Source organism: Lasiosphaeria miniovina (assembly GCF_030549165.1).
Source record: "Lasiosphaeria miniovina strain SMH2392-1A chromosome Unknown B0T26scaffold_5, whole genome shotgun sequence".
Taxonomy (NCBI): Eukaryota; Fungi; Ascomycota; class Sordariomycetes; order Sordariales; family Lasiosphaeriaceae; genus Lasiosphaeria; species Lasiosphaeria miniovina.
Genome location: NW_026848224.1, coordinates 2875878 through 2901399, shown reverse-complemented (window position 1 = coordinate 2901399; position 25522 = coordinate 2875878). Strand labels below are relative to the sequence as shown.

The 25522-nt window shown below is 58.0% G+C and overlaps 11 protein-coding genes and 1 non-coding gene across 12 annotated transcripts; 3 read left to right on the top strand and 9 right to left on the bottom strand.

Moving 5' to 3' along the window:
- The first annotated feature begins 828 nt into the window (after positions 1-828).
- On the top strand, positions 829-1932 carry B0T26DRAFT_360148 (uncharacterized protein). Its single transcript, XM_060434599.1, has one exon. It carries the CDS (start codon positions 1019-1021, stop codon positions 1733-1735), a length of 717 nt encoding a protein of 238 aa, XP_060294582.1. The 5' UTR covers positions 829-1018; the 3' UTR covers positions 1736-1932.
- B0T26DRAFT_360126 (uncharacterized protein) lies at positions 1852-2778 on the bottom strand. The gene has a single exon (XM_060434598.1). It carries the CDS (start codon positions 2611-2613, stop codon positions 1969-1971), a length of 645 nt encoding a protein of 214 aa, XP_060294581.1. The 5' UTR covers positions 2614-2778; the 3' UTR covers positions 1852-1968.
- Positions 2724-4682, bottom strand: B0T26DRAFT_742044 (alpha/beta hydrolase fold protein; the record flags this gene model as incomplete). Its single annotated transcript, XM_060444055.1, has 3 exons — positions 2724-3756; positions 3821-4038; positions 4665-4682. 3 exons carry the CDS (start codon positions 4680-4682, stop codon positions 2724-2726), a joined length of 1269 nt encoding a protein of 422 aa, XP_060294580.1.
- Positions 4683-5751: 1069 nt separating this feature from the next.
- B0T26DRAFT_651407 (uncharacterized protein) lies at positions 5752-7499 on the top strand (the record flags this gene model as incomplete). Its single annotated transcript, XM_060438272.1, has 3 exons — positions 5752-6810; positions 6876-7051; positions 7100-7499. Coding segments are annotated over 3 exons (1635 nt in total), but the record flags the coding sequence as incomplete, so codon positions are not given.
- A 790-nt stretch (positions 7500-8289) lies between these two features.
- On the bottom strand, positions 8290-9255 carry B0T26DRAFT_607988 (uncharacterized protein; the record flags this gene model as incomplete). Its single annotated transcript, XM_060435848.1, has 1 exon — positions 8290-9255. A coding segment is annotated over one exon (966 nt), but the record flags the coding sequence as incomplete, so codon positions are not given.
- Positions 9256-9913: 658 nt separating this feature from the next.
- B0T26DRAFT_781732 (SIT4 phosphatase-associated protein-domain-containing protein) lies at positions 9914-13396 on the bottom strand (the record flags this gene model as incomplete). Its single annotated transcript, XM_060446712.1, has 4 exons — positions 12507-13396; positions 11315-12448; positions 11107-11206; positions 9914-11028 (listed from the first exon to the last, which is right to left on the bottom strand). The coding sequence occupies exons 1-4, from the start codon at positions 13170-13172 to the stop codon at positions 9914-9916; spliced, it is 3015 nt and encodes a 1004-aa protein (XP_060294577.1). The 5' UTR covers positions 13173-13396.
- Positions 13397-15963: 2567 nt separating this feature from the next.
- B0T26DRAFT_651312 (acyl-CoA dehydrogenase/oxidase) lies at positions 15964-17508 on the bottom strand (the record flags this gene model as incomplete). The annotated part of the gene is made up of 4 exons (XM_060438265.1): positions 15964-16377; positions 16481-16589; positions 16677-17153; positions 17207-17508. 4 exons carry the CDS (start codon positions 17506-17508, stop codon positions 15964-15966), a joined length of 1302 nt encoding a protein of 433 aa, XP_060294576.1.
- Positions 17509-18819: 1311 nt separating this feature from the next.
- B0T26DRAFT_650848 (luciferase-like domain-containing protein) lies at positions 18820-20143 on the top strand (the record flags this gene model as incomplete). The annotated part of the gene is made up of 2 exons (XM_060438217.1): positions 18820-18869; positions 19015-20143. 2 exons carry the CDS (start codon positions 18820-18822, stop codon positions 20141-20143), a joined length of 1179 nt encoding a protein of 392 aa, XP_060294575.1.
- Positions 20144-20196: 53 nt separating this feature from the next.
- B0T26DRAFT_716883 (uncharacterized protein) lies at positions 20197-20984 on the bottom strand. Its single transcript, XM_060442298.1, has one exon. The coding sequence runs from the start codon at positions 20843-20845 to the stop codon at positions 20564-20566; it is 282 nt and encodes a 93-aa protein (XP_060294574.1). The 5' UTR covers positions 20846-20984; the 3' UTR covers positions 20197-20563.
- Positions 20330-20401, bottom strand: B0T26DRAFT_t164. Its single transcript has one exon. It is a non-coding gene; the product is annotated as a tRNA-Arg (tRNA).
- Positions 20985-21151: 167 nt separating the features above from the next.
- On the bottom strand, positions 21152-22581 carry B0T26DRAFT_649813 (SGNH hydrolase-type esterase domain-containing protein; the record flags this gene model as incomplete). Its single annotated transcript, XM_060438126.1, has 2 exons — positions 21152-21795; positions 21912-22581. Coding segments are annotated over 2 exons (1314 nt in total), but the record flags the coding sequence as incomplete, so codon positions are not given.
- Positions 22582-23203: 622 nt separating this feature from the next.
- On the bottom strand, positions 23204-25432 carry B0T26DRAFT_804109 (uncharacterized protein; the record flags this gene model as incomplete). Its single annotated transcript, XM_060447115.1, has 3 exons — positions 23204-24622; positions 24709-24871; positions 24938-25432. 3 exons carry the CDS (start codon positions 25430-25432, stop codon positions 23628-23630), a joined length of 1653 nt encoding a protein of 550 aa, XP_060294572.1. The 3' UTR covers positions 23204-23627.
- Positions 25433-25522: the final 90 nt, after the last annotated feature.

Genomic DNA, 25522 nt, shown 5'->3' with positions numbered 1-25522 from the left:
GACTGATCTCTCTACACGACCGGGGGAAAAGCACATATTGATTTGGTGTCATCGAATTTGGTGGAGAATGGAGAGATAACCTGTTGCCTGTTGCTGCCACTATTTCGGAGATGCCTCTCTTTCACCGTTTCGGACATACCTCGAGGTTTCGAGCAAGACTTTAGCAGAATCGGTGGCTTTCTGGCCGGTAGACCAGAGATTGATGAACTTTAAGCCTCGTTCGTGGCAGTATATATAGGTATGTGACGGCCCCCCCCGACCTCCTAACCTCTTTTTGATCCGGAACCCAGTCATCCATCACCTTTCACGACAGAGCAGGATAGTTGTGTCTACGAGCAATTATCCAGACCACTCCAGCCAACGCAGGGAATACAGCTCCTACTCAAATCTACGACTTGTTTTGCTTCTTCGTTTCCCTTATTTCCTTATTTATCCCCCCCCCCCTTTCCTGGTTGCTCTCCCCCATCTTCCTCTGTAACAAACAGCAGAAAAGTTTTGCTTTCCAGCGGCTACCTCTCACCCTCATCTCTCTTGATCGACGGATAGGCGGGGCAACATCTGACGTCTACGCAACAGTTATCTATCTGCGTCGCCGTCAAGATGTCGACGGTTGAGAATTCATGGAGTTCGTTGGATTCCGTGAAAGGGATGAGGTCGTTGCACGAGGCGACTTATAGTAAACCTCTACTCCTAGGGCACCCACTAGCCTTGGAAGGTGCGTCATGAATTACCAAACACTCTCTATCAAAACCCCGTCCGTCCACTTTCCGAACCCGCGCCTGAGCCAGCACCCGAGCCCATGCCTCTGCCCGCCCGCGCCCCTGCACCTGCCCCTGCCCAGCAGGCCGCCTAGCCATCCCCGTCGCCGCAGCCTCAAAGGCGCCGCGGAGCGAGGGTCAAAGAGTCGTCGGATGGCGGCGCGGAGCAAAGGCCGGAAGAGGTCCGCGCAGCCCCAGCGCGGGTGCCTGCGCGTGTGCAGCCGCCACAACGAATCCCAACCGCCCAGGAGACAGCCGAGATGTGGGCCAAGACGAGCTTCGTCGAACGCGTTCGGGCCCTGGTCGGAGTCCGAGAGCTTATGCTCTCCGGGGTACGAATCGAAGTCATCTTTGATGTTAGACTGGGCTGGGCCAAACACTTCGTGCCGCTGGCCACCCCGACTGCAAGGCCCTCAAATGCAGGCTGGGCCGCAGATGCACCAGGAGGCGATGCCAGGCAGAATGCTCCCAGGCTCCGGCTAGCCACAGGGGCAGATGGGCGTGCCGCAGGAGGCACTGCCGGGCAGAAAGCCTGTCCTCGGATACGACGTGCCGCAGGGGCAGATGGGACCCGGGCCGCAAGCGGGTTTGCAACCGCAGCCGCACCCGAGCCCATACGAGTACTGGAAACAGCAGGCCATGCGTCGTGTCGAGCCAGGAGTGGGTCGTTTCCAGCCGGGGATGCCTCGTTCCCGGCCGGCAATACATCCATCCCGGCCGGCAATGCACCCTTCCCAGCCAGCGATGCATCCGTCACAGCCGGCGATACATTCTTCCCACCCCCCCGTCGGATACCCGGGACGGTAGATGGCGGCTTCCTTCCCGGGCCACGCAGGCCAGATGCAAATGGGTCCGCATCAGGGGCTGGAACAGAGTGGGTGGCAACAACAGCAGCAGCTCTACCATCACCACCACCACCAGCAGCGATAGCAGCGAAAGCAGCAGCAGCGGCTGCACCGGCAGCAGATGGGGTATAACAGCGGCGCAGCTACCAGCGGCGTGGGCATGATGGGAGGAGGAGGGGGGTTACGCGGCGGCACTAGTGGCGGCGCCGGAACTACAGTTCACCGGCCGCGCATTTGACTTCAACTTTATTAGAGTCCCGGATACGGCACTCGACGACAGCGGCTGCGGCGGCGGCCCAGGACAGCAGCAGCAGCAGCAGCAGCAGCAGCAGCAGCAGTTCAACAACAGCGACGGGGTTGCCTTTCTAATTGTGTAGCAGTAGTAGCTGGCCAACAACAACGGCGTTGCCTTTCAGGGCGAGTCTAGTGCAGTCGTGCAGTAGGTGTTCAACAACAACGGCGGGGTTACCTTTTCGCTCGTGCAACAGCAGCCCAGCAACAACGGGGTTGCCTTTACGGAAGGGGTCATGCCGACCGCGCAGCGGCAGCCCAACAACAACAACAACAACAACAACAACAACGTGGTTGCCTGTACGGAAGGGGCTATGCCGGACGCGCCGCCGCCGCCGCTGCCTGCCAACGGACAGGCAGTGAGCGACCTCGAGGCTCCCGGATATGGCGTCCCAGACATGCAGCTTGGGAGCCTGGGAATGCAGCTGGACGACCACGGTAGGCAGCTGTTTTCCGGCCAATAGGCAGTCGGAGACTTCGCGGGACCGGCAAGGTGACGAGAGGGAGGATACTGGGGGAGAGAGTGCAGGGCGGGCAGCCCAGTATATAAAATGTGGCGTGTTTCTTGTTTTAGCTGTTCTTGTTCTGTTTTCCTTCCCCCTTTCCTGGATATACTCATTTAAGGACATGTGCATGGCGGGCAAGCGGGGATTTCTGTTTGGAATAACGCACCTCAAGGCCTCAGGCCGGCTTATTTTCTTTTTGGACCACGTGGACATTTCCTTTGCTTCATACCCCTAGCCAGGGGCAGGTTGTTGTAAATAGTGGAATTACCTATAAAAAAGTGATTAGGCAGCATACGAATACATGCGAGACTGTTTTACACCCCTTACAGACGCCACACCCTATCCTTCAACCATCTTCCAACTTCGGGGGTATATGCTTTTGTCTTTACCACGGCGTCCGCGATAGCCTCCTTGCCGCCCATCAGCGCCCTGAAACCCTCGCTGTCGAAGCCGTGGAGCACGTCCGGGACGAGCATCCACTTGACGCCGCCTCCATCCCAGTTCTCCTCAAACGCGAACCGCTCGTCGGGCTCCGCCGGCGCAATGCCCTCCAGCTCGCCAGTCCGGGCCGAGGGTTCTGTTTCGCGCCCGCAGACGCGCAACTTTGCGTCTTTGCTCTTGCGGTCGGGCATCTGCCGCGCCGCGTTTCCGCCGCCACCGTGGGACTGGGCGCCCTCCCGCGCAAGCCGACACGCTAGCTGCCAGCTCTCGAATGCCAACATGTCCAGCTCGGCAGCCACGATGCCGACAAACGGCGGCAGGTCCGCGCGCTGGGCAAAAAGAGGGCTGAGCAGCGGGTCGCGCAGGTCGTGGGCATATGGAATGTACGTCCAATCGAATGTGGGGGCAAGACCAACGAGTCCGTCGGTAGAGTCACCGCGAGGGGAGGGAAGCGAGGGCTTCCAGGGGCGGTTGGCAAGCTTCTCGTTCGGCGGCACGCTCAGGTCTAGCACGCCATAGACGCTGAGTGCGGCCGCAGGGGCGAGCGGATGGGAGCGAACGCTGGGCAGCTGGCTCACGCTGAGCGACAGGTTGCCGCCGGCCGAGAAGCCAAGCAACGCGGTGCGACTGAGGCCGGAAGAAGCCGTGCGGGGGCGGCGGTCGATGGGGATGGACTCGTCGGCCAGCACGGCAAGAAGCAGCGCTTCAACGTCGTGCACTGCGGTGGGGAAAGGATAGCCGGGCGCTTTAGAGTAGTTGAGGGCGACGACGAGTAAGTCGTTTTCATCAGCAAAGGCGCGGTTCCACGCGTCGTCGTCACTGACGTGTCCGAGGCAGAAACCGCCTCCGTGGATGGTAAAGAGGGTTGGCAGTGGGTTGTGAGAGGTCACGTCGTAGGAAGCGGGAAAAAAGATGCTGTCCGATGCTCTTGGTTAGGCTCTGAACGATGCGTGCGTGTGTCGGGAACGAACCAACTCACCGGATTGGAAGTGTTGGCCGGGACTCGTATGTCTTCACGATATTGGGCCCCCCCTCGGGCGGTTGAAAGTATTCCTTCCACTCGCGCATCCACATCATGGGAGCCACAAACCCCTTGATGGTATATATTTTGCCTGCATGCGCCAGCCTCGACAGCAGGCCTGGTGTTTCGCACTGCACAGTATCCTCCGTGTCGGCGCCACGCTCGGCCGGCGAGCGCTGGGAGGACCCATTGGTGGGGTTGGCTGCCATGCTTGATCCGGATCGCTCGAGGTGGCGGCGGAAGCAATGGGCGCGAGAGGATTGCTATCGTGATGCTATCGGAATGAAGGGTGTTCGCTAGCTGGCAATGCCCGTTGCTAGATCAAAGTTCAACGAGGAGCAAGATCGGATGGTAGGTCGCGCGAGTTTAAGTAGGTAGACGCATTGTAGAGCGTGTCTGCGAGTCCGAGCAAATCCGATTAGCAACTATAGTGGCCCAAGGATGGATGGGTTGGTTTAGGGAAGGAGTGCTAGAGTTACAACGCACGCTAGGCAGGACCTACCTACTGGTTAAAGTCCGAGATGGCCAATGGACCGCAGACTGAGAGCAACGCGACGCTAGAGCCATTCAAAGGCGCAAAGAAGAAAAATGATGCCCGAAGCAGATGCGGGCCGTCGCCCGGGATAGTCAGTCATTGACGACACACGGCTTTTTTAGCCGGCAGCATGCAGGGCCGTATGGGGCCGTCCAAATTCAGCGGGAGGTGCAAGCTTCCACTGGAAACGAGCCACGTCGGCCGTTCCACTTCGACAGAGGCCGGGCTGTGTGCGGCGCGCCGTTGAGAGGAGGGAGGGGTATGCACTGTCTGTTCCCGAGGCATTGCGGCCAGCGATTCGGAGTGGATTACGGAATACGGCCGCCAAGACATGGCCTTTCCGGGCGCATTGGATGTTACTTCGGTGTGAGCGGGCCGGCCTAGAAACATGCAGCCAGGGCTCTGATGGGATGGAGAGCTCGTCGACAGCTCGACAGGTCGGGAAGGCAATGATATGATGGCACAGGTTGGATGGCACAGGTGGATGGCACAGGTGGAGACACCGTCTTGCCGCGAGACCCCCCCCACAGCCAAGCGTGCGCCCTGAATTGGCACCTTCGTGGATTACGAAATATCTTACACAGTACTTCCGTATTCAGTAATCCTTGGGAATCCGATCCCACCAGACGCCTCCGATTACGCGTTACTACTGTATTCGTACGGAGACCACTAATGGAGAAATTGTTCACCTAGCCGCACCGCGTTGTGAGGGAGACTGGAGAGTGCAAGATTTCCATTCACAAGTATTGGGCACTGGTGATGACATGACGAAGGAATGATCTCGAGAATGGCCAGTACCATGTAGGAAGCCGTAATTTCCATTCCGCTGTCCGTGACTGCTGCGAACAAGTGAAAATGGCGGGGTGACAAACAGATAAAGGAGTCGCTCCATTTAAGTTACCAGAGCTGCAACTTCTCCAAGCAGTGCCGCGCGCAGCCTTGGCTACCTCGTTGGCTGTTTAAATTTCCAACCGCAAAAGGAGTGACTCACGCGCAGCATTGCCAAACCGTGGCCGAAAACCAAGAGAGAGCTGTTTCAATCAAGACCTACATCGCGCCGCTTCCTGTTCACTACCAACATGTCCTTGATCTCACCGGAGCAGCTACAGGGGCTAGAGCAGCGGCTACAACAGCCCGCCGTCCCTCTGAAAAGACATGTGGAGCTTCAAGCCCGCTGCGGGGCCTGTGGGGATGATGTGCTGGGTCTTGAATTGGTCGTCGCACGTAAGGCAACCACCATCCGTCGACAGTCTCGTCGCCCTTGCTGTTCTGTCGCTCTTCGGCTGACTTGCGACCCATAACATGAAATTTAGTCTCTGAGAAGGCAGGCTCAGACACTTGCCTAGTCGTCGAGCAGCCGTTCCTATTCCCATTGCACAAGGCCAAGCACATTGTCGTCGGTGGCGTCACCCTCTGCCTAAGGTCGGGGTGCAACTGCGAGCGGCAGGTAAACGTCACCGTCCACCATGAGTGTCTTGCCATCTTCCTGCTCAAATGCACTCTGGAGCGAGGCGATGCCCTCGCCCGCCTCTTCACTGTCGGCGCGGCCAGGAGCCCGTGGCCCATGGCCCATCCCCTGCGCCTTGCCGGCGCCTCTCCCGTGACCCCGGCCGCCCTAGACACGATGGCCTCGATCTGGAACCTCGGGGAGCTCACTCGCCTGCCTCTTGAGCTGGTCGAGATGATCCAGCGGCACTGCCCGCACCTGCTGTTCTGGAGGGCCGTCTCGACGCTAGCCTTGGCCGCCCACCTGTCGGACACACCGGCAGAGCCCGCCACCAGCATGCCCGTATCGAGTATTGCCAGCTGGGAGAGGCGGGGCGCGCTTCGGCTGTGTCGCCCGGACGATGTCATCATAGATCCGGCCGGCTCCTCCGAGGCCGTCTCCCCCCTGATCCTCTCGCAGGCCGTGATCCGGTTTACCATCGACGCGAAGGGCATTTGCAAGCTGGAGCGGCTCCCCGAGCGTCCGTCGTGCAGCCGGGAGAGGAGGACCAACCGTTTTGCCTTCATCGTCGAAGAGGTGTCTGCGTTGGAGGGGTTCACGGCGTGTTTCACAGACGGCCTCCTCCAGCTTCAGCCGCCGCCAAACGCTCCGGGTCTCCGCATCTGGGACACACCATCGCCTCCGAGCCTGAGCCAGTGCACCATATTTATCGACAGGAAGCGACCGTGGCTGCACTTTCACACCATCGAGCTCGACTCGGTCACAGGCATTACCTTTTTCCACGCCAAGGGTCTCCTCGTCGGAATCCACGCCCACCGACCGGGCGATGCCTGTGCCGCGACCTCCTTCGAGCGCATCAAACCGTGGCACAAGCCCAACGCGGCCTGGATTTACTTGCCCGTGTCTACTACAGACCAGATCGAGATCATAGGCGTCCGCCCCGTCACCCTTGGGGTGAACATTCTTGTCGGTGCACCGCACTTTTAGGGGCCCCCCCCCCTTTCTGCAATAGCTGATGTTTTGATGCCCAGGTTCGCAAACACCTCACAGGAGACGTCATCCTCGGCCCAGGGAGCCGCCGCCTAGCCGCGGACAGCTGGCGCCGGAAGAACCCGACAACACTGGTCTACGGCGAACCCCCCGAGGGCAGCGCCGTCCCATACCTCGGGACCTACTGCCGCCCTTTGGCGGCGGGGAGCTCCCCCTCGTCGTCTTCGCTCTCTGCCCCGTCTGACCCGCGCGCACACCACGAGAGACAGTTCGCCGAAATCGGACCTCTCAACGATCTGCTCGTGAGGGGCGTCAACTACGTCAGCTCCGCGTCCCTCAATAAGGTGGTGGCGACCCAGGTGTTCTACACCGAGGCCCAGGACATGCCCGAGGGGATCCTGCTGCACTACGACAATGGGGCGTCGTCGGCGCTGGGCCAGGTGCGTGTGGGCGTGGACAGCAGCGTCACCGTTCTCAAGCCCATTCGTGTTTTCTTCTGGTTTCAGCCCCCCCGTGCAAGAGTCATGTTTGTAAGCAATCTTGATGACAAGCCCGCGCTTCCCGACGACCCCGACCTGAATAGTCGGATGAAATGCAAACCCATGGCCGGTACGATATCTTATGGGTTCAGTGAGCACGCCTCAAAGCTGGCGGTTCGGGATTGAGGGCTAGGTTGGTAGTTGGGATGCGTTCCCATGTCTAGGCGGCCGGCTGTTGGAAGTCGCTCCGAGTGCGTCAATTTGGATAACAATTTGGATAAGAACCATGTGCGTGTGTCCTGGTATGCTGCAGGCTCTGGCTTTTGGATAAGAATGAGTGCGCATTTTCTGCGATGCTGTAGTGAGAGTTTCGAGTAAAGATAGATGTGTGAAACAACTTGTACTACCGCTTGACCTAGGGTCGGAAGCTCGCCTCTTAATACCATTTGTTGCCTTGTTGAGCGACAAAGCTGTAACACAGTTGCGCGCGTGTACCGAAGACCTCTCACATCATTCAACGAGCTCCGCAAAAGGGGAAGCCGCCCGAAAGGGAGACAGAACAAATGCGACGAGCTAAAACTACAGTAAACATACACGATCAAAGAAGATCCATTCGTCCGCCGCCAGGGAAGTGGGGCGACGACCGGCGAGTGAAAGACACCCAGCCATCTATCCCTACACCAGAACAGTGATTCTACCCGTCCAGGCCTACCCTCATTGTGCCGTCCAAACACATCATATATACCTTTCGCCAGCCGCCCTTCTATCCCCGCCCGCCCTGCCCCGCCCTGCCATACCGCCGCCGTGGCAAGTCAACCAGCCAGTCCGGCAGTCCGCACTCACGTCAGAGGCATACACGTCCGTCCCACTGGCATAAATAGACCTCGGCAGATCGCAATGAGTGAGTTGAGCACATATGCATTGCATTGATCACAAGAGCCGAAATCAATAACAATCAGGCGATCCCGGACCTGCCCACGATGATCTCCTCCCCGACATCGACCTGGTCATCGTCGTCGTCGTCGGGATCCTCGATGCTGGTCCTCCGCTTGGCCTCGATGGCGCGGTCGATCTTCTTGCCGTCTTCGTCGACGACGCCCTCGTCGGCTCCCAGCTCGACCGGCTCTTCCGTGATCTTGTCCACGGCAGCCGCGTCGTTTGCAGTCGGGGCAGCAAGGACGCCGTCTTTTGCGCTGTCGCCCGAGACTGCCTCGGTCTCGTCCTTCTTGTCCTTGAGGCCAAAGCCCTGTGACGAGAAGGGCCACAGGCTGCCAAAGGGGCTGACGCTGCTCTTGAGCGAGTTCGGGTGCACCGGTAGCGGCTTGACGAGGATTCTCTCGCGTGCGGGATCGATGCCGGAGACCAAGTCGCTAGACCCGGATGTGGGAGGAGTGGGCACAGCAGGAACATGCCCACCTTCGACGACCTCGGGCATGGCAAAGTCGCCAAACTCCTCGTCCTCGATCTCGTCGTCAACCTCGTCTTCTTCGTCGCCGGGACCATCCGATTCGTCGCTGTCGTCACGCCCGTCACCAAACCGTTCGGTCTCCTTGCCATTGCTGTTGCCGCCACTGCGGCTTCCGCGCTCTCCACCAACGCCGGCGTCCTTGCCCCGACCGCCGCGCTGGGCGCTGCGCACAACACCGCGCCACCATGAGCCGCGATTCCAAGCGCTGCCGCCCACGCCATCGCCGCCACCCTCCACGTTCTCTGCCTCCCCATCATCGCTGCCAGACCCGCTGCCGGCTCCATCCTCGTCCTCTTCGTCATCTGCGAATGGATTGCGCAGACGGTCGTTGGCGGCGGGCAGGTTAAAACTTGCAGATCCACTGGCGTCATCTGAAGTTGGGGAGCCGATTTCCTGGCCGCCGTTCGCCGCTGCCACTGCGTTGCGCTTATTCATGGCCAGCCGGGCGGCCAGTTGGAGGCGTGCGCGCGAGGGGGGGATGTTCAGCGGCGGAGGTGGCGGTGGTGGGGGCGGGATGGAGGGCGGGCTCATTGACGTTGACGAGTTTGCATTAAGCGGGTCAGTATATGCCCGAAACTATTTGTTGCTGTCGGTTAGCCGCTTGGTTCAGAGTATGCACCGAGGAACGTGGGAAGTCATTGCAAGTTTGTAGCCTCGCTTGAGACGAAGGGTTACGAGACAGCGAGTTCAGGGGGCAAGGAGATCAAAATCGGAGAAGTAGCAAGTCCTGGGCCGTGATGGAATGGAAGGCGCGACCAAGTGCAGATACGGTGGGAGGTCCGAATTTCGATCATTGCTGAGCAGGCGTGGCTTGGTTGGGGCGGTCCGGCTTGGGGAAAGATGTTGAGGGCAGTCACGCCTCCTGAATCTTCACCAGACACACCAAAAAGCATCGCCCCTTGGGCCGAGTCATCCCGTTTTACCAGACGCAAACGCTTTCGAGCATCATATCGTAAAATCGCTCGGCACACAAGACGAATAAAATCAAGAAATCCCACTTAGCACCAAGCTCTAACTCCACTGGCCAGCCTTCACTGTCTTCTCGCTTCCCAATAGGTAAATCCATCAACCGGCTCATGTAGTCAGACGCTGCCCAGCTCAATGCTTATCTCTGGTCGGGTTCAGATTGCGCTCAGTCGTCAAAGAAGCGGTCGTATTCTGGGTCATCGACCATGATTATATCCTCGTTAAGGTCGGAAGAGTCGTCCTCAGTAAAGGCTACTGGCCTCTGGGCTTCCGGTTCGGAAAGGGGCATGTCAAGAGCCATGCCATCCTCGTCGCTGCCGACATCTTCCACACAATTCACCTCCGGAGCCTCTTCATTGACGAGAGAGCTTCCTGAGGCCGACCATGATTGCCCGCTTGGACTTGGGGCATGACTATGAAACTGTCCATGGGGGAAAATATATGGAAAGAAACCAACCTCGTTATTGACATCCTCTTCGCTCTCTTGCTCCTCGTCTTCGTCTTCATCACTGGAGCTACCGAAGCCGCTCATAAGAGTCCCGGCGCTGATGGCGAAAGGTCCGAGCCCGCCGTTGCCGGAGTTTTCGGCCGTATCTTGGCCCCCATTCAGCCCCGCCTCGGCGAGAGCATTGGAGCCAGCGCCAACTCCAAGACCGATAGATCCTAGGCCGGAGAGCCCAGAACCTGCCAGGGAAGATGCACCCAAACGATTGCTCATAGCAACCTCAGGCCGTACTCCGCCGAGAATGGCATTATCACGCTCCCGCGTTTCGGCCAGGGCACCTTCAACATAGTTGATCCAGTCCTGCGCCATAACCTTCTCCAAAACAGTCTCGCTCAAAAGCTCAGGGGGGTGCCGCTCTGTGAACTTGACCACCTCTTCAGCGATCAGAGTCAGGTGGCCCATGTAGCCCATGCGAGTCTTATTTTCAACTTGCGACTTCTCGCTTGCCAGCTGTCCACTGATGATCTGGTTGGTGATATCGGCGGCTTCGAAGAGGCTAATAGCAAGCGTAGGGTTGTATCCACGGTCCATGGGACCATTGAAAACCTGCTGCACAATGTCGTATACGACATTATGGAGGAAGTTGTTCCAGGGGTAGGAGAAAAAGAAGCCCAGAATTGAGGGAACTACCCGGTGCTCGACGAACTGCATCTTCAGGTAGTCACCCACAACGGGTTTCGGGCTGATGGGGCTGTCATCAATAGGCGTGGTAGGTTCGCTCATGTGGCCGACAATAATAGAGGCCTCCCTAGCCTCTGTCTGGCTGATGTCAAGAGCTGCTGGCTGCTCAGGAGCAGTAGGGGCAGTCGCTGATCCCTCCGACACGGGTGGGGCCGATGGTGCACCACCCTCACCAGTCGGCGGGTTTGGGACTACCGGGGCATTGTGGGTTGAGAAGAGCGGTGCGGGGGTATCTTCTGGGTGTGGCGACATCTCCTTCGAAGTTGCCGGTTTCTTTTCGACGGCTTCGTCAGCTGGCTGTTTTACACTCGCCGGTTCCGACTCCGAGACAGCCGACTCCGAGACAGCTGGCACAAGTGGAAGAAAGTCTGGCTGGTCGACATCGGCTTTGGCCGCATTTTCCGGCTCTGCGTTTGCGTCGCCAGACATGTCAACATCTGCCAGTTGTTGAGCCTCCCCAGACGACGATTGGGGCTTCTTTTCGTCGGAGAGAGCGAGAAAATTGGCCTTCGGTGAGGCAGGCTCTTCCGTGCTCAGTGTAGCCTGCTTCTTGACTGGGGAAAGAGGCGGGACTACCAAATCCGGCTCCTCGAATTCTTGGCTAATTTCCTCGCTCTGTTCATCGATCTCGCGGACATGTAGCCTCGGTGAGCTCAAGGGCTCATCGACAAAATCGTCTTCGTCCTTATCCAAAAACGTTGATATCGGGCCCTGTGTCGGGACCTCTGGGAGCTCCTCGACACCGTGCGAGCTGTCCTCGTCGGCGCCGTGCGTCACCTCCTCAAAGCCATCGTCGTCGGCGGAACTATTAGTGACTTCGAGCCTGCGGCCTTCATCTGTGGGAGACGAATGTGACATGCGCATGGCGAGATCCTCGGTCGAAGGAGCGTCCTCTCCACGCAGCGACAGTAGCTGGCCCTCGTCACGTAGGCGACGACGCTGCGCATCGCGTGCGGCAATAAACTCCTCCGAGCCCACTTCATTGAGCAGTCCCATATTGCTGCAATGCAACAGTTCCGCCATGAGCTCGCATGTCTTGAAGCGATCGAAACCCAATGGCTCGATTCTGGCGCCAAAGGTGGAAACATGGCGCTCCTTCTGGGCCGGGGCAGTCGTGACGAGGTTCATAAAGTCGGGGACATGTTGGGCAAAGAGGCGGAGAAGAGTTCCGAGGTAAATGGGATCGCGGCTCGATGGTGTAGATCCGGATTCGACGCCATCTGGGTCGTAGTCGGAGTTGTTCTTTCGGATAACTTCTATTATAATGCCAACACCACAGGTCAATGCATTTCCGCCGCCGAGCATGTATTTAATGAGTTGTTCAACGCATGGCTTGGACACCAGCTGACGCGTGAGCTCGTTAGGGCCGATGCAAGTTTGTTCGTTTTGCGACGCGTTGGCCGAGACGGTGATAATCGCCTTCATAAAGTCGCCCGCCGAGGTCTGAGTCGCCCAGCTGTGCTCTGGCCCGAGGAAGGAGAGTAGAGTCGGCATAACATCTTGCGTATACAGCCACTGCACACAGGTCACCGGTCAGAATGTACAGGCGTAGATGGCAAATACTAGCACGTACCTCAACAATTCCCTGCCCGCTCTCTGCCCGTTCTAGGCTTATGATTCTGAGCAGCAGGTCCATCACCATCGGGCAATCAACATGCTTGAGCATGTCAGGAACAGCACTGTCTAGCGACTTGAGCAGCTCTAGCATGTCCTCCGTCTTCTTGTCGAACAGGGACTCGTTGACTTTTGTGAAATAGCTCGCTTGGAGAGGGTCGAGGGGAACCGGACGCTTCAGGAATCGCCAAAAGTCGCGCAACAGCGACCTGCTCTCCATAAGAGCCTCGTAAATAGACCAGTTGTCCGACGATAAGATCTCGGCTGCGATGAAGGCATATTTGTTGCGCTTCTTCTCGCCCTCCTCTTCATTGCCGTTATCGGCCGCCCGGGATGTCGCGCGCGGCCTGGAAAAGGGGAGCGACAAGCCCTTGCCTTTCCCCTCGTCGTCATCGTCGTTGGTATCGGGGACCGCGACAGGCTCGAGCCTAGGCACTACGACATACTCGAGAAGTTTCTCGAGCACTTTCTGGTCTCGGAGGTATTCGACCAGCTTTGAATTGTGGGATTTCAGCTCCTGGATGAGGTCGGACTCGTCGAGAAGGTCCTCGAGTGTAAAGTTTTCCTTTTCAAGAATGTTATCGATGGTGGAGACGTTGGCGTAACCGCCAAACCGCCAAAACATGGTGGGCAACTCGCTTCCCTTATGTTACGGCGCCAGTGGTAGGGCACTGACACCAGACAAAGATGTCGCGTTTTGGACGGTACCAGGGATTCCGGAGCGGGCGCATACGGCGGCGTCGTGGTAGAACGGCGAGAGAGAAAGGGGTAGAGTCTGTTGCGAGACGCCCCAAAAGCTAAAGGTGGCGCGTTCCGGCTCCGATGATGTCTAAGTTTCGGGGCCAAGCAACATGCAAATGCCGGCGGGGATGCTCGGCAGGAAATGGGTATCTCAATGTCTAGTGTCTACAGTCGACTAGACAGACAGTTAGTTGGTGGCGGAGCAAATGTAGCCGAAGAGACGATGATGTAAGATGCAGACGGCCAAGCGCAAAGGGTGGTAGGATTCGGGCGAGAAGGTAGGGCAAAGTGATTGCCCACAGGTGACATGTGAGGTGGCAGGGCGGGGGAGAAGGGCGCAAAGGAGCTCCGTATGCAACCGGACCGTCGTGTGGTGAATGCCAGGACTTGCGCAGGCGCGATGCAAAACTTTTTGCTGCTCACCCACCGCGTAGGTCTGGCTGGGATTGTTGTGTTGCGAGAGCCACGGTGGTGGAACGGCGCCAGTCAACAGCAAATGGGGAGAGCGGGACGGGGACGGGTCGGAGAACGGGGAGAGGGCCACGTACCAAAATTTCCTGGATGCCAGTAAAGTTACAATTAAAAGGGTGCCGAGCGGGCGATTCGGCGAAGAAAGCAAGCCTCTAGTGTCATGAGCGACAGCCAGCGAAATCGTCAGCAAGAATGAAAGGCGCGGGGGTGATGCGAAAGGGCGTTTTTGTTGCGAAGCTCAGTAGTTCGAAATGAAATGGAGTCGAGCACAGGTTGGGCCTGTTTCTTCGCGGAAAGCCGCAAGCAGGTCGACTGCCTGGGAACCTAGCCCCACATTGAGCGGCTTCTGATTGGATCCTGCACTGTGCTGAACTGGGTCTTGATGATTGGGACGCTTGGGCCATCTCCAGGCTGGGGTAGTTTCCTGGGAAGGGGATTGGCCTCGACGTTAGCTCTGGAAAAGGAGACGGGGCGCTTGGAACAGGGACAATGACTGCCTGGCAATGGACAAAAAACAGGCAATTTCCAAGCACGCCTCGAGTGTGTCATCCTCCTTTCGACTTTTCTCTCTGCACGCGCCATGTCTTGCATCCAAATCGGGTTGTTTCTCAGCCGAATAATCGCGCCAAGCTTCTATAGGCCACTTAGCATTTCCCCTCCCCCGCTAACCTGGTTGCACCTGCCATTGCTTTGGCCAGGCAGAATTGGGCACTGGCCAGGTTTAAGGCCAAGGCCGGTAATGTTGATTCGCAGCTTGGCAAATTGGTGAAATCCTGTTCACGCAAGACGGGAGGTTAATCACCCATGGGCCTGAGAATGGTATTTCATCACGGCGCATGAGTCTCTAGCCGTCGATCACTCTGCCGCGCGAACCTGTATGTCTTGCCACGTTTTTCACTGCCCCACTCGCGCAGATGGCGGGCTGCCGAACAGTGGGTGGCACTTGAGCAGGGGTTGTGGTCGATGACTCAGCGACGCGAATATTTCATGAGAACCGGAGGGTGACGATATTTCAACGGTTATACGCAAAAAAAGCCTATTAGTTTTTTTCTGCTTGGTAATGCCCTTTTGGGTTTCAGTGTTTTGTCCGGATCACGTATAGGAGGTTAGACCGTGAAGAAACTGAAAAGGAAACCCAAACCAATTAATTACCTTGGGAAGAAGGTGTTTGGGGGGAAAATCGCTTCTTCGTTGCTGATAGCTTCAGAAAACTCTTAAAGATAAAAAATGAGAGACATGTACGAATGGGTCATGAAAGTACTTGCTTCGCTTAAGTCGAACTGAGGCGTGAGTAAGAGAAATAAAACGATAGTTGATGAGAATTTTACAAATAAAATTGAAGGAAAGGATAAAAGGGGAGAAAGAGAGAAAGAGAGAAGGAGAGAAGGAGAGAAGGAGAGAAAGAGAGAAAGAGAGAGAGAAAAAAGGAAGAATTTGCCTACCTATAATCAAATCAAGCTGTATCATTTCTTTCACTAGTTGTTAGGGTTCACGAATGACAAGCTTGTAGAACAACGTTTCCAAGCCTGGCAATGAATGGATTCACGACTGCTCAACAAACTTTCAGGCATAGCCAATGCGGGATAAAACGAATTAATCACAACACTTGGAGCGAGACTCGTTCTTCAAGTTCGCTTGATGCCCGCCAGGCCTTCCTCGACCGCGCATGGCACCTGTCTCGGGCCTCACAATAACTATAATGCAGACCAGCCACTAACGTCTCAGGCTCGAGTCTTGAAGGCAGTGAGTCTTGTTATTACGATCACCATCCTCTAGAAGCCCAACTATCGGATCTAGCAAGCCAATTACTCACTAATTAGGGGCTCAAGGGCCAGGGTAACAAGGGGTTTATTCATACCATTGCCCAGTGTAATCTAACATCCCCCCCCCTTTTCACTTATCCCGCCCTCCCTCTGATTAGGGGTCAGGTGGGCATCGCTCCTTAGCTGCCTTTTTCTAATTAGCCTTTCTTCAGGAATCACATCTTTTTACCATGGATTGAGATAGATCTCTGGACCAGTGCACCCAGTAGTGCCTTTTTCTTTGCTATATTTGACTACCCAGGCTATGGATTCATGTATCAGCACTCTGCAAGGCTCGCCTGCTTGCTGTTGTTTGTTGTGGTGTCTTTTCACCACTTCATTGCCCACTGATCTCAAACCAAGCAACCCCCTATCCCCCACCCCAAGACAGGCTAGGCCAGCTCACGTATACCACGTCGGCTCCGGGACCTCATCCAGCAGCAAAAATCTCCCAAGCTCGCGGTTTTTGTACGCAACAGGGTCGTGCAGGGTATGCGTGCGCAGGTCGCGCCAGAAACGGTCGAGCCCTGCCTTGGACGCCGTGGCCCGGGACCCGGCGACCTCGAACACGCCGGCCGCGACGCGCAGCCCCGTGTCCGTCGTGACGACTTTCGCGCTGGCCACCCACTCGGCGTACTCGCCGCGCTCGCGCGCTGTGAGTGATGCGCGGTTTTGGTGGGCGTCGGAGTATTGGCTGTACAGCTTGTCGGCTTCGAGGCCGGCCCGGTCGACGAGCGCTTCGGCCGCGCGCAGGTGCGCGAGGAAGTTGCCATAGGTGGAGAGGATGTAGAACTCGTCGGTGGCTTTTTCTTTGTTCTGTTCGCGGGGGCGTGTTAATCATGATCTTGTTTTTGAGGCATGAAGGGGGAGCGAGGCGGAGTAGGGGGTGGGGAAAAGGGCGCTGGTTGGTGTCACTTACATCGCCGCCGTACGGCCAGGCCCGTGTGTTGGCAACTGTGTACTTCGCCGCGGTGTCGAGGGCGCCCTGCGCGATGCCGAGGTAGAAGTTGACGAACACGTTCTGGATTCTGCATTGTATTGGGTTTGTTAAACCAGGAACAATTGAAAGAAAACGCAGGTGTCTTGCGCTTCGTATGACGGCGGTGAGGACTCACGTGGGAAGCAGCAGCGAGCCGTAGTTGATGCCCAGCACGGCCGGGTCGGGCTTCTTGAGCTCGGGGTCCCAGCCGAGGGCGTCGGCCCAGGGCGCCGAGACGTCGTTGATGCTGACGCTGCCCGACTCGGTCAGCCGCAGGCCAATGTTGTCCCAGTTGTGCGCGAAGACGATGCCGGGCTGGACCGTGGGCACGACGGCGAAGATGTGCTCCTCGGGCCGGCCAGCCACGGCACCTTCGAGCACCGTCAGGTCCGAGACCACGCCGCCCGTGTTGAAGTGCTTGGCGCCGTTGAACGTGAACCCGGCGTCGCCCAGCGTGATGGTCAGGTCGCTGTCGCGCGGGTTCACTGCGCCACCGACGAAATAGTTGTTCGAGATGATAAGCTGCTGCAGCCGGTCCGCCTGCTCGGGCGAGCCGACCACGTTGGCGGTCCGCGACCAGAGCAGGTGGTAGCCGAGAATCATGCCGATGGACCTGTCGCAGAGTTAGTGGCGGAGAACTGCAGACGGAATCCCGGCCATACGCACCCGTCCCCCTTGGCAACTTCGCGGATGGCCTTGAACGCTACGCTCCAGGGCTGGTCGCCGCCGCCATACTGCTTTGGCCCCAGGATCTTGGTCAGCCCCGAGTGCTTGAGGAGGGCGACCTCGGCTCTGGGCGACTTGTTGGCCTTGTCGCGCTCTGCGGCATCCTGTGCGAGGACGGCGGCCACGTCTCTGGCTCGCTGCAGCCAGCCTTCTTCGTCGGTCGGCAGAGCTGCCCACTTTGATTCATACTCTAGGTAAACAGCGGGGTCGCTGCTCGGGTGCTTGTTGCCGTCGGTGGCCATGGTGGGGATGGAGACAGGAAGCAGTGGGGGGAGCGCACTCAGGGTGTCAAGGCGGTTAGACTATGGGAGGTTCTATGGTAGGGACAATCTGATGGGTCAAAGGCGGAGGTTTGCGCGCCGTGAGGAACCGTCCTCTTATGTATACACTGGTGCAGCTCTGCGACGTATTGCTTCCACTCGGAATAACCAAAACTGAACTAAACGAACGTACCGCCATGTTCGGACTGCCCTTCTTCTGCTTTGCTCGTCTTGACCTAATTGGTCATTGTAATTGGACGACAGTTAGCCTCCATTCTTCCTCTCTCATTGGCTTCGTCTCTCTCGTCCCAGGCGAAAAGGGTAAGACAGAAAGCCAGACTTGATGGGACTTATCTAGTTCTAGGCCAAAAGAAGAACGAGCAAAACAGACAAGGAAAGGTCGAAACGCAAGGCAATCCGAACACAGCACTACCCTGGCCTAGTTCAAACTCGACTCTCCCGAGACCAGAGGGCACGCGTGTGGCGTCTCGGGCTCTCTGCACGTCGATTGCGAACTTGGGCGCCATGATTCCGTTACCGTCCTCACGGGCCACTTTCCTCGGTAATCCGCCCTGCGGCGGGCTAAGGACACGACGACTGATCCTTGGCGTCCGCGAGAACGTGATCGCAGAGCCCACAAAGCCGACGATCTTGTCCAGTCGCAGTGCTCTGCATGAAGCTCAAGTTGCCTGTTTGTAGTGTGGCATATCGATGGCGGGATTGGCAGAGAGCAGCATGGTGGATGGTGGACGGTGGTTGGCGGGGTCGTCGAGGTGCATCGATTGCGCAAGAGCTGGCTGGAATGGTCAATCTTTTGGTCCAAATCGCCGAGAGATGGGAATGTCTCGGATAGTATATGATGTCTAGGAACAAATAACCCCTCACTGCTACCACCACCCCGGCTCAGTTCTCCGCAATGCCCGCTGCAGATCAACGGATGCAAATGTCCTCACGCGGCAAGGGCACGTCTTGCATCTCGCAAGCCTATACGGCACCCACTTGGTCGGGCACAAGTGTGGATGGCACCATACTGTTTCACAATGGCGGAAACAAGCAGTCCTGCTGCGTTGTTGCAGGACGTGGATAGCCACAAGGGGCTCGGGCTGTGGCCTGATTGTTTTAGTATTTAACAACCTGGGTGATTCAGCTTCCAGTACCTATGTGGCTGGCTGGCTATCTCAAAGTGAGCATATGGACTGACTGTTGAAGACCTTGTTAGGTTACACATCAGAGACTACCTTGATCAAGGTGCAATAATTACCAACACTTACCTATCCTACCCACTCGTGCAACATGGCGGATGCAGCGCAGCTCAACAGCGACCCGGACAGGCTCTTGTTTGCGTGAGTACTTACTGGAGCTAGCCAATTCAGCTTACCCACACACCCCCCAGGCAAAGACTCTTGCTGCTTCGGGGATAAGCTTCCCGGTCTCATCCCATCCCTCCCAAGTCGCAGACCAACCTGCAGCGGCTAACACGGTCCCAAGCTACTGGGTGCCCAACGTGTCGGGCGGGCTGGTGATCAGCAAGATCGCGCAGCGGACGAACTGGGACCTGGCGTCGAACCTGCGATACGCTGCAGCGGCCGAGCGGAGCGGGTTCGAGTACGCGCTGACACAGATCCGCTTCACGGCGTCGTACGGGGCGGCGAACCAGCACGAGTCCGTGTCCTTCTCGCAGGCGCTGTTGCAGGGGACGACGACCCTGAAAGTGATCGCGGCGATCCTGCCGGGGCCGTGGAACCCGGCCGTGGCCGCCAAGCAGCTGGCCAGCATCGACCACTACTCGGGCGGGCGCGTCGCCGTCAACATTGTCAGTGGGTGGTTCAAGGGCGAGTTCACGGCCATCGGCGAGTGGTGGCTGGACCACGCAGAGCGGTACCGGCGGTCCAACGAGTTCATCCGCTGCCTGCGGGGGATCTGGACGGCGCCCGACGACGGTGACGGCTTCACGTTCGCCGGCGACTTCTACCGCTTCCGCAACTACCGCCTCAGCCCCAAGCCGGTGCAGCAGCCGCACCCGGAGATCTTCCAGGGCGGCAACAGCGACGACGCGCGCGCCAACGGCGCCGAGGTGAGCGACTGGTACTTTATGAACGGCAACGACCTCGAGGGCTTCCGGGCACAGATCGCCGACGTCAAGGCGCGGGCGGCGCGGGCGGGCCGCGAGGCGCAGGTGCGGTTCGCCGTCAACGGCTTCGTGATCGTGCGCGAGACCGAGGCCGAGGCCGTGCGCGTGCTGCAGGAGATCCAGGGCAAGGCGGACGCGGACGCCGTGGCAGCCTTCGCGAGCGAGGTCAAGCATGCGGGCGCCAGCACCGGGAACAAGACAGGCATGTGGGCGACGAGCACCTTCAACGACCTGGTGCAGTACAACGACGGGTTCAAGACGAAGCTGATTGGCACCCGCGAGCAAGTCGCCGAGCGCATCGTGCTGCTCAAGAGCCTGGGCGTGAACTTGGTGCTGACGGCGTTCCTGCACTACGAGGACGAGATTGAGCAGTTTGGGCGCGAGGTGCTGCCGCTGGTGAGACAGCGAGAGGCCGAGGGGAGAGGCAAGGACGCCGCGCTCGAGATTGAGCGCACGGGAGACGTGTACCAGAAGCCGGCATCCTGAGATAGGTCTAAGCCAGAGGAAATGCAAAAAAAAAAAAAAAAAAAAAAAAAAAAGCAAAGAGAGGCAAGGTAGCGACGGCTGTCCCAAGTGCCAACCAGGCGAGAAACCGTAAATGCAAGCAACTTGCAAGCACGGACTGAACAGAAAGAGTGCAGGACCAAAAAGTGAAGCCGAAGCTGATCATCTCGATCCGCCCGGACTCGAAACTGGAACCTCCTGGTTCGTAGTCAGACGCCCTACCGATTGAGCTAGCGGACCTTGACAGGCTTGAGCTGTGTTTCGATGGAGGCAGCCTCTGCTCTCGCGAACCTTATAGCGGCAGGATGCGCCGGCTTTCGAGCTCCACGGAGGGACAGGCATTAGCCTTTTCGGGGCGGGAGGGCAAAGCAAGCCGGGGTGTGCCTGCAACAGCGGGCCCTCTCAGAAAAGGCACGCCGACACTCCCTGCGCCGGCTCGTTGCCCACGAGCTCGATATCGATACTGATGGAGCTTTGCTCGCCCAGCGTCGGCGGCGGCGGCACCACCCACTCGGACACGTCCGAGTCGTCGTCGCCGTTGTAAGCGCTGACGGCGAACTCAAAGTCCCACGCGGACGGGAGCAGGCCTGTCAGACGTTGGCTCCCTGCAGCAGCAGCCCGGGGACCACAGCTAGCATGATCTGGCCCGACGTCGCAGAGAACCCGTGCGGGCGGCGGCGCCATCTCAGGCCCGGCACCATGCGCGTTTGACGACAAAGCGGCGGCAGAGTTGCTGCTAGACCGCCGGCTCCTCGCCCAGACGCGGTACCCAGCCGCGGCGTCGTCGCCGAGCCACGCGAGGTTGACGGTCGTGGCGTCGACGACCACAGCGCGGACGCGCACCGGCGGATTGGGCGTCCCACAGCCAGGCGTCACGGACCGCGCGCCGGCCGGCAGGCCACCGCCGGCCTTGGTCCACGTGTCGACGGCGACAGCGTAGTGGTGGCCTTTGATGACGCCGTGCCCCGCGTCGATGACGACGGCAGTCGCGCGCACGCCGACGGCGCTCGGGAACGCGCCGGGGACGTCGAGGTCGAGCCAGAAGACGCCGTACCGGTCGATCTCGTCGCCGCCGCTCTCGGGGGGAGGGTCCCAGGCGGCGGCGAACCCGGCGGCCGTGGCGTGCGTGACGATGCGGGCCGGCCCCGGTAACGTCTGCGGGTTCGCGACGGCGCGCACAATGCCGCTCCACGTCGACGCCACGCGGTCCCCGGCGCGCGCACGCACGCGGTACTCCCACGCCGTGCCAGCGACGCAGCGTGTCGTGTCATGCCGGTTGCTGTGCGCAAAGTACTGCGCTGTCCATGCGCCGTCATCATCGTCGTCGTCACCATCTAGAGATGAAGATGACGACGATGACGACGACGAAGAAGCGAGCCGCTCGCGCACGTCGTAGCCATATGCGCCGAACACGGGGTCCCAGGTCACGACGACGCCACAGGGCGACGGCGTCGCGCGCACGTTTGCCGGCTCCGGGATCGGGCGCTGGGGGATGTGCGGCGGGACGCGCAGGGCGCGGCGGCCCAGGCCCAGGCCGTCGACCAGGGCGCGCGAAAACGCCTGCGCCAGCTCGTACTCGCCAAGCGCGTTGGGGTGGAGGCCGTCGTAGGCGCCCGCCGATGTGTCCGTGCCGCCTGTGTTGCGCGGCATAGCGAGGTGCGGTGGTTAGCGTTTAGTTGTAGATGCATTGTCGCGTGGTGGTGAGGTCGTGGTTGGGGGGGGGGGTGGGGTTGGGTGTCTGGAGACTTACACGAATAATTCTCACAAAATCGCACGAGCGCAAGGGGGGATTCGGGGGTGCGCCATGCGGGAATGGCGCGTGCCAACAAGCTATTGTAGACATTGGTGTTGGCGGGGAGGTCTTCGCGCCCCTCGACTGGGGTGCGGTGCGGAATGTCGGCAATTGCGAAGGCGATGCCACCGGGATTGACGCTGGCGGCACGGGCGCAGTCGACCAAGCACTTGACGCTGGCGAGCGTATCCTCAGGTCCGCTCACACACCAGCTCAGATCGTTGAATCCCAGCTGCACGAGGCACAGGTCTGGCTGGAGGGCGGCGACCTGTTCGGCGACTAGGTCCTTGGCCTGCGCGGCCTGGCGACCCCCCGCGGCGAAATGGCACGAGTTGGCGTGGAAGGCGGCTGACACGCCCCTCGCGTATTCGCCGTTGGAGCGAAAGGGGCTTGGAGGCCACGCCGGTTCCCAGGGCAGCGGCGGCGGGCGCGGAGGTGACGGCTGCTCAGGCTGCTCGGTGCCCTGGAACGGGCCAACAAACACAAAAGGCACCTTCTCCTCGCGCAGCCACTCCCATATCCGGTATCGCCATGTCCAGTCGCCTTCGCGCCCCTGCGAAATGGAGTCGCCAATGACCATGATCTTTAATGGCGGCCGATGCTCGACGTTCTCGCCTAATGGTGCCATTGGGAATGGGGTGTCAAATGTCCAAATGTCCACGGGATTGATTCACTTTGGCCGCGCTAACGGGGCTAGGAGGATGGTGTTGGCGGCGCAAGTAGCTCAGCCTTGAACGGATTGTTCCATCATCAGCTGTGGCGCCTTTTCGCATCATGAAACAACGGTTCCGTCAATCGCCCGAGTTCAAGTGGAAGTGGTATCAGGGTGGGTGGTTGACACCGTGGTGGGGGTTAGGGAAGTCACAGGGTTAGGGTTTTAGTGGAGTCAAAGAAGAGTGGAACTACGGATATCGATTACAATCTTCCAATCTACCAGGTATCTGGTACCTAAAACAACAAAATGCTAGAAAATTAGGAGTAACATTACAGTTTATTGGCTAAAAGCAACTCGCATGCCGAGGGGAAACAACTCGGGAATTGCGGAGCAGTGGCTTTTTATCTCGTGCTGTCTCTGTCTCTCTTTAACTCACCCCGAGTCAAACCAAGGTACAGTAATGAATGCCCTTCACTCTACCCTCAGTTGCACCCACACCCACACGCAGTCGCGTATTTCATTCCCAAACCGTTGAGCTCACGGGCATACAATGCGATGGAATTGCAGGATGATGCGTTTCTCAATTTCGCGAGAAGGACAACCGACCAATTTCAGATGGTTTGCATTATCAATCACGGAGTAGTATATAATCAATTACGGAGTAGTATGTAATTACGGAGTAATATGTAAGGTAATTAGGCATTGAGTTACGACGATTCCATTCTGTGGTTGATGCTCTGGCTGTCTGATTGAAGGATGACGAATGACTTTGAGAGTAGGGAAGTGGAAGTGGATGTGGTGGAAGTGGATGTGGTGAATGAAAAAAGACTAGGAAGGGTAGGTGCAACGAGAAAAAAAAGAAAACGACAAATTAAAGCAGCCTCCAGCTGGATATTCATTATGAGCCAATGGTAAAAGAATCAATCCGCTGAATCTGTCAAGCCAACGACCTGCTCCGGGCTCTGCGCCACTCGGTGAGATAATTCCAGCACATGGCTCTCATGGATCAAGATGCAAATCTATGCAAGTCTGGCTCGGCACCTCCTAAGTTTGTCCAGCGCAGGGTCCCCATAATTGTACTCCAATGCAGGTCTCTGTTTGACCGGTTTGATATCGTCCGATTTGCCGGCTCTCCCAGTTGGTAAAGTTACTTCCACCCTGCTGTTTAAGAGATTCAATGTGTTTGAATTCAGGGGCCGTATATCCCTCTGCTTCACGAAGCTATCCCTCATGAATCTATTTAGTCCGTCGACGTTGTTGCTGTACTCTCTCCTCAGATCCGTGAGGCCCAAGACGAACAGGGCGGACGGAACGAAAGTGGCCGCAAAGTCCAAGATCCTGAGGAGGTCATCGGAAGATGTACAGGAATTTCCCAAGTGAAACACGATAACGGACGGTTCGGAGTCCCTGGGGTCGCTGAGGTCGCTGGGGTCGCTGGGGTCGCGGATGCGGAGACGCTGGAGGTCCCACCGGAAGTACCGTGGCGGGGCCTGGACGCCCTGTGGGAGGGCTGGGGGATGTGGGTTCATCAGGTCAATCAACTGGCTCAATGAGGGGCAATTCTTAATAAGTGCCATGAACGTATCTAGGGTCTTAGGCGCCTTGGATTTAGATGGCGCCGTCAGCCAGATTTCGTATCCGCTCTGTGACAAGGGGCCGGTTTTCGTGTCCGTGCCCTTGGTCAAGGCTGCCTCCAGCGCGAGCTCGAAGTATACTATAGCCTGAGCAAAGACCTTCACATGCGACAGGGACAAGTCCCCGACCACCGATAACAGGACGCGGGTGTCGAAATAGTCGTCATTGGGGTCTTTAATCATCGCGTAGTTGTTGCTAAGGAACCCAAACATGTTGCTGACTGTGGCGTCGACCTCTTTGGGGTCGGCCGGGACATCTGCCTCGGCGGACTTTGCCGCTTTTTCATTCGGCTTGGGGGGGCTCTTTGTGCCGACCACCTCCACCGAGACGATTTCAGCAGGCAACCAGCGGAAGACGGGCGATACTAGCTTCATGATGTCTGGCAAGAGAAGCATATCATGTCAGCGGATACGGACCATCAACACTCGAGGGACAAACACATTTCGGCTAGACCTGGGCACTTACATGGCTTGGATTTTGTGAGTGAAGCTGGAAGGGCAGGGTGGATCGACCATTTGGAAACTGGTACCGAGGCCCCTTGAACCGACGGCGGGGTGAGTGGCTTAGCCTTTGAATACAAGGCTTGAACGAAGGTTTCGAAAGATTCGGGGACACGCTCATCATTCTCCTGGGTTTGATTAGATAGTGACTGCGCTCCCAATTTATAACCTGTTGGTTCTGTCCCGCCAGGGACCGTCCGTGGATTTCGGGGTTGTGGCGGGTTCTGCCGTTGGTCACGAGAAGCCGTCTCCGGTCGTTGTTCCAGCTTCAGCAGTCCAGATGGTTTGTCTACCGTGGGGAGCTGTTCGTCCAATCGTATCCACGTTTCCAAGACAACAGCCCCAATATGGAGCAAAGGCGGCGCTGAGGCTGTCAACTCTTCTCCATCCTGTTCATCCGACAGGAGCGGAGCCTTTACCCGAGGCGGGCCACCTGCGCCTAGCTTAAGGTCTTCCTTCTCAGGCACCGCTTTGAACTGTGATCTCGGGTTCCTATCCTCGAGTGGCCTGGTTGCCTTGACATTAATCTCGTCGTCGTCTCTCGGCGGGACTTGCCTGGTAGGGGGAGCAACCTTGCCCAGTTTCCCTCCCTCTTTATCTTTGGCTTCCCTGGCTTCTCTCTCCCCTCTTGATTTCTGCTCCTCTGCGATCTCACCTTTGACGTCTTGCACTGAGCACACGGATCCCATGATGAATAGCACCGAGGCAGTCGGTCTCTCACACAAAGTGGCTCGAAAAATCCAAGAGTGGATGTGCAAGATCCTCGTCGGAACCTGGGA

Bases quoted from the DNA above. Each gene is read 5' to 3' on its own strand.
- B0T26DRAFT_360148 (XM_060434599.1), top strand. From the start codon at position 1,019: ATGTGGGCCAAGACGAGCTTCGTCGAACGCGTTCGGGCCCTGGTCGGA.
- B0T26DRAFT_360126 (XM_060434598.1), bottom strand. From the start codon at position 2,613: ATGTCCACGTGGTCCAAAAAGAAAATAAGCCGGCCTGAGGCCTTGAGG.
- B0T26DRAFT_716883 (XM_060442298.1), bottom strand. From the start codon at position 20,845: ATGGCGCCGCCGCCCGCACGGGTTCTCTGCGACGTCGGGCCAGATCAT.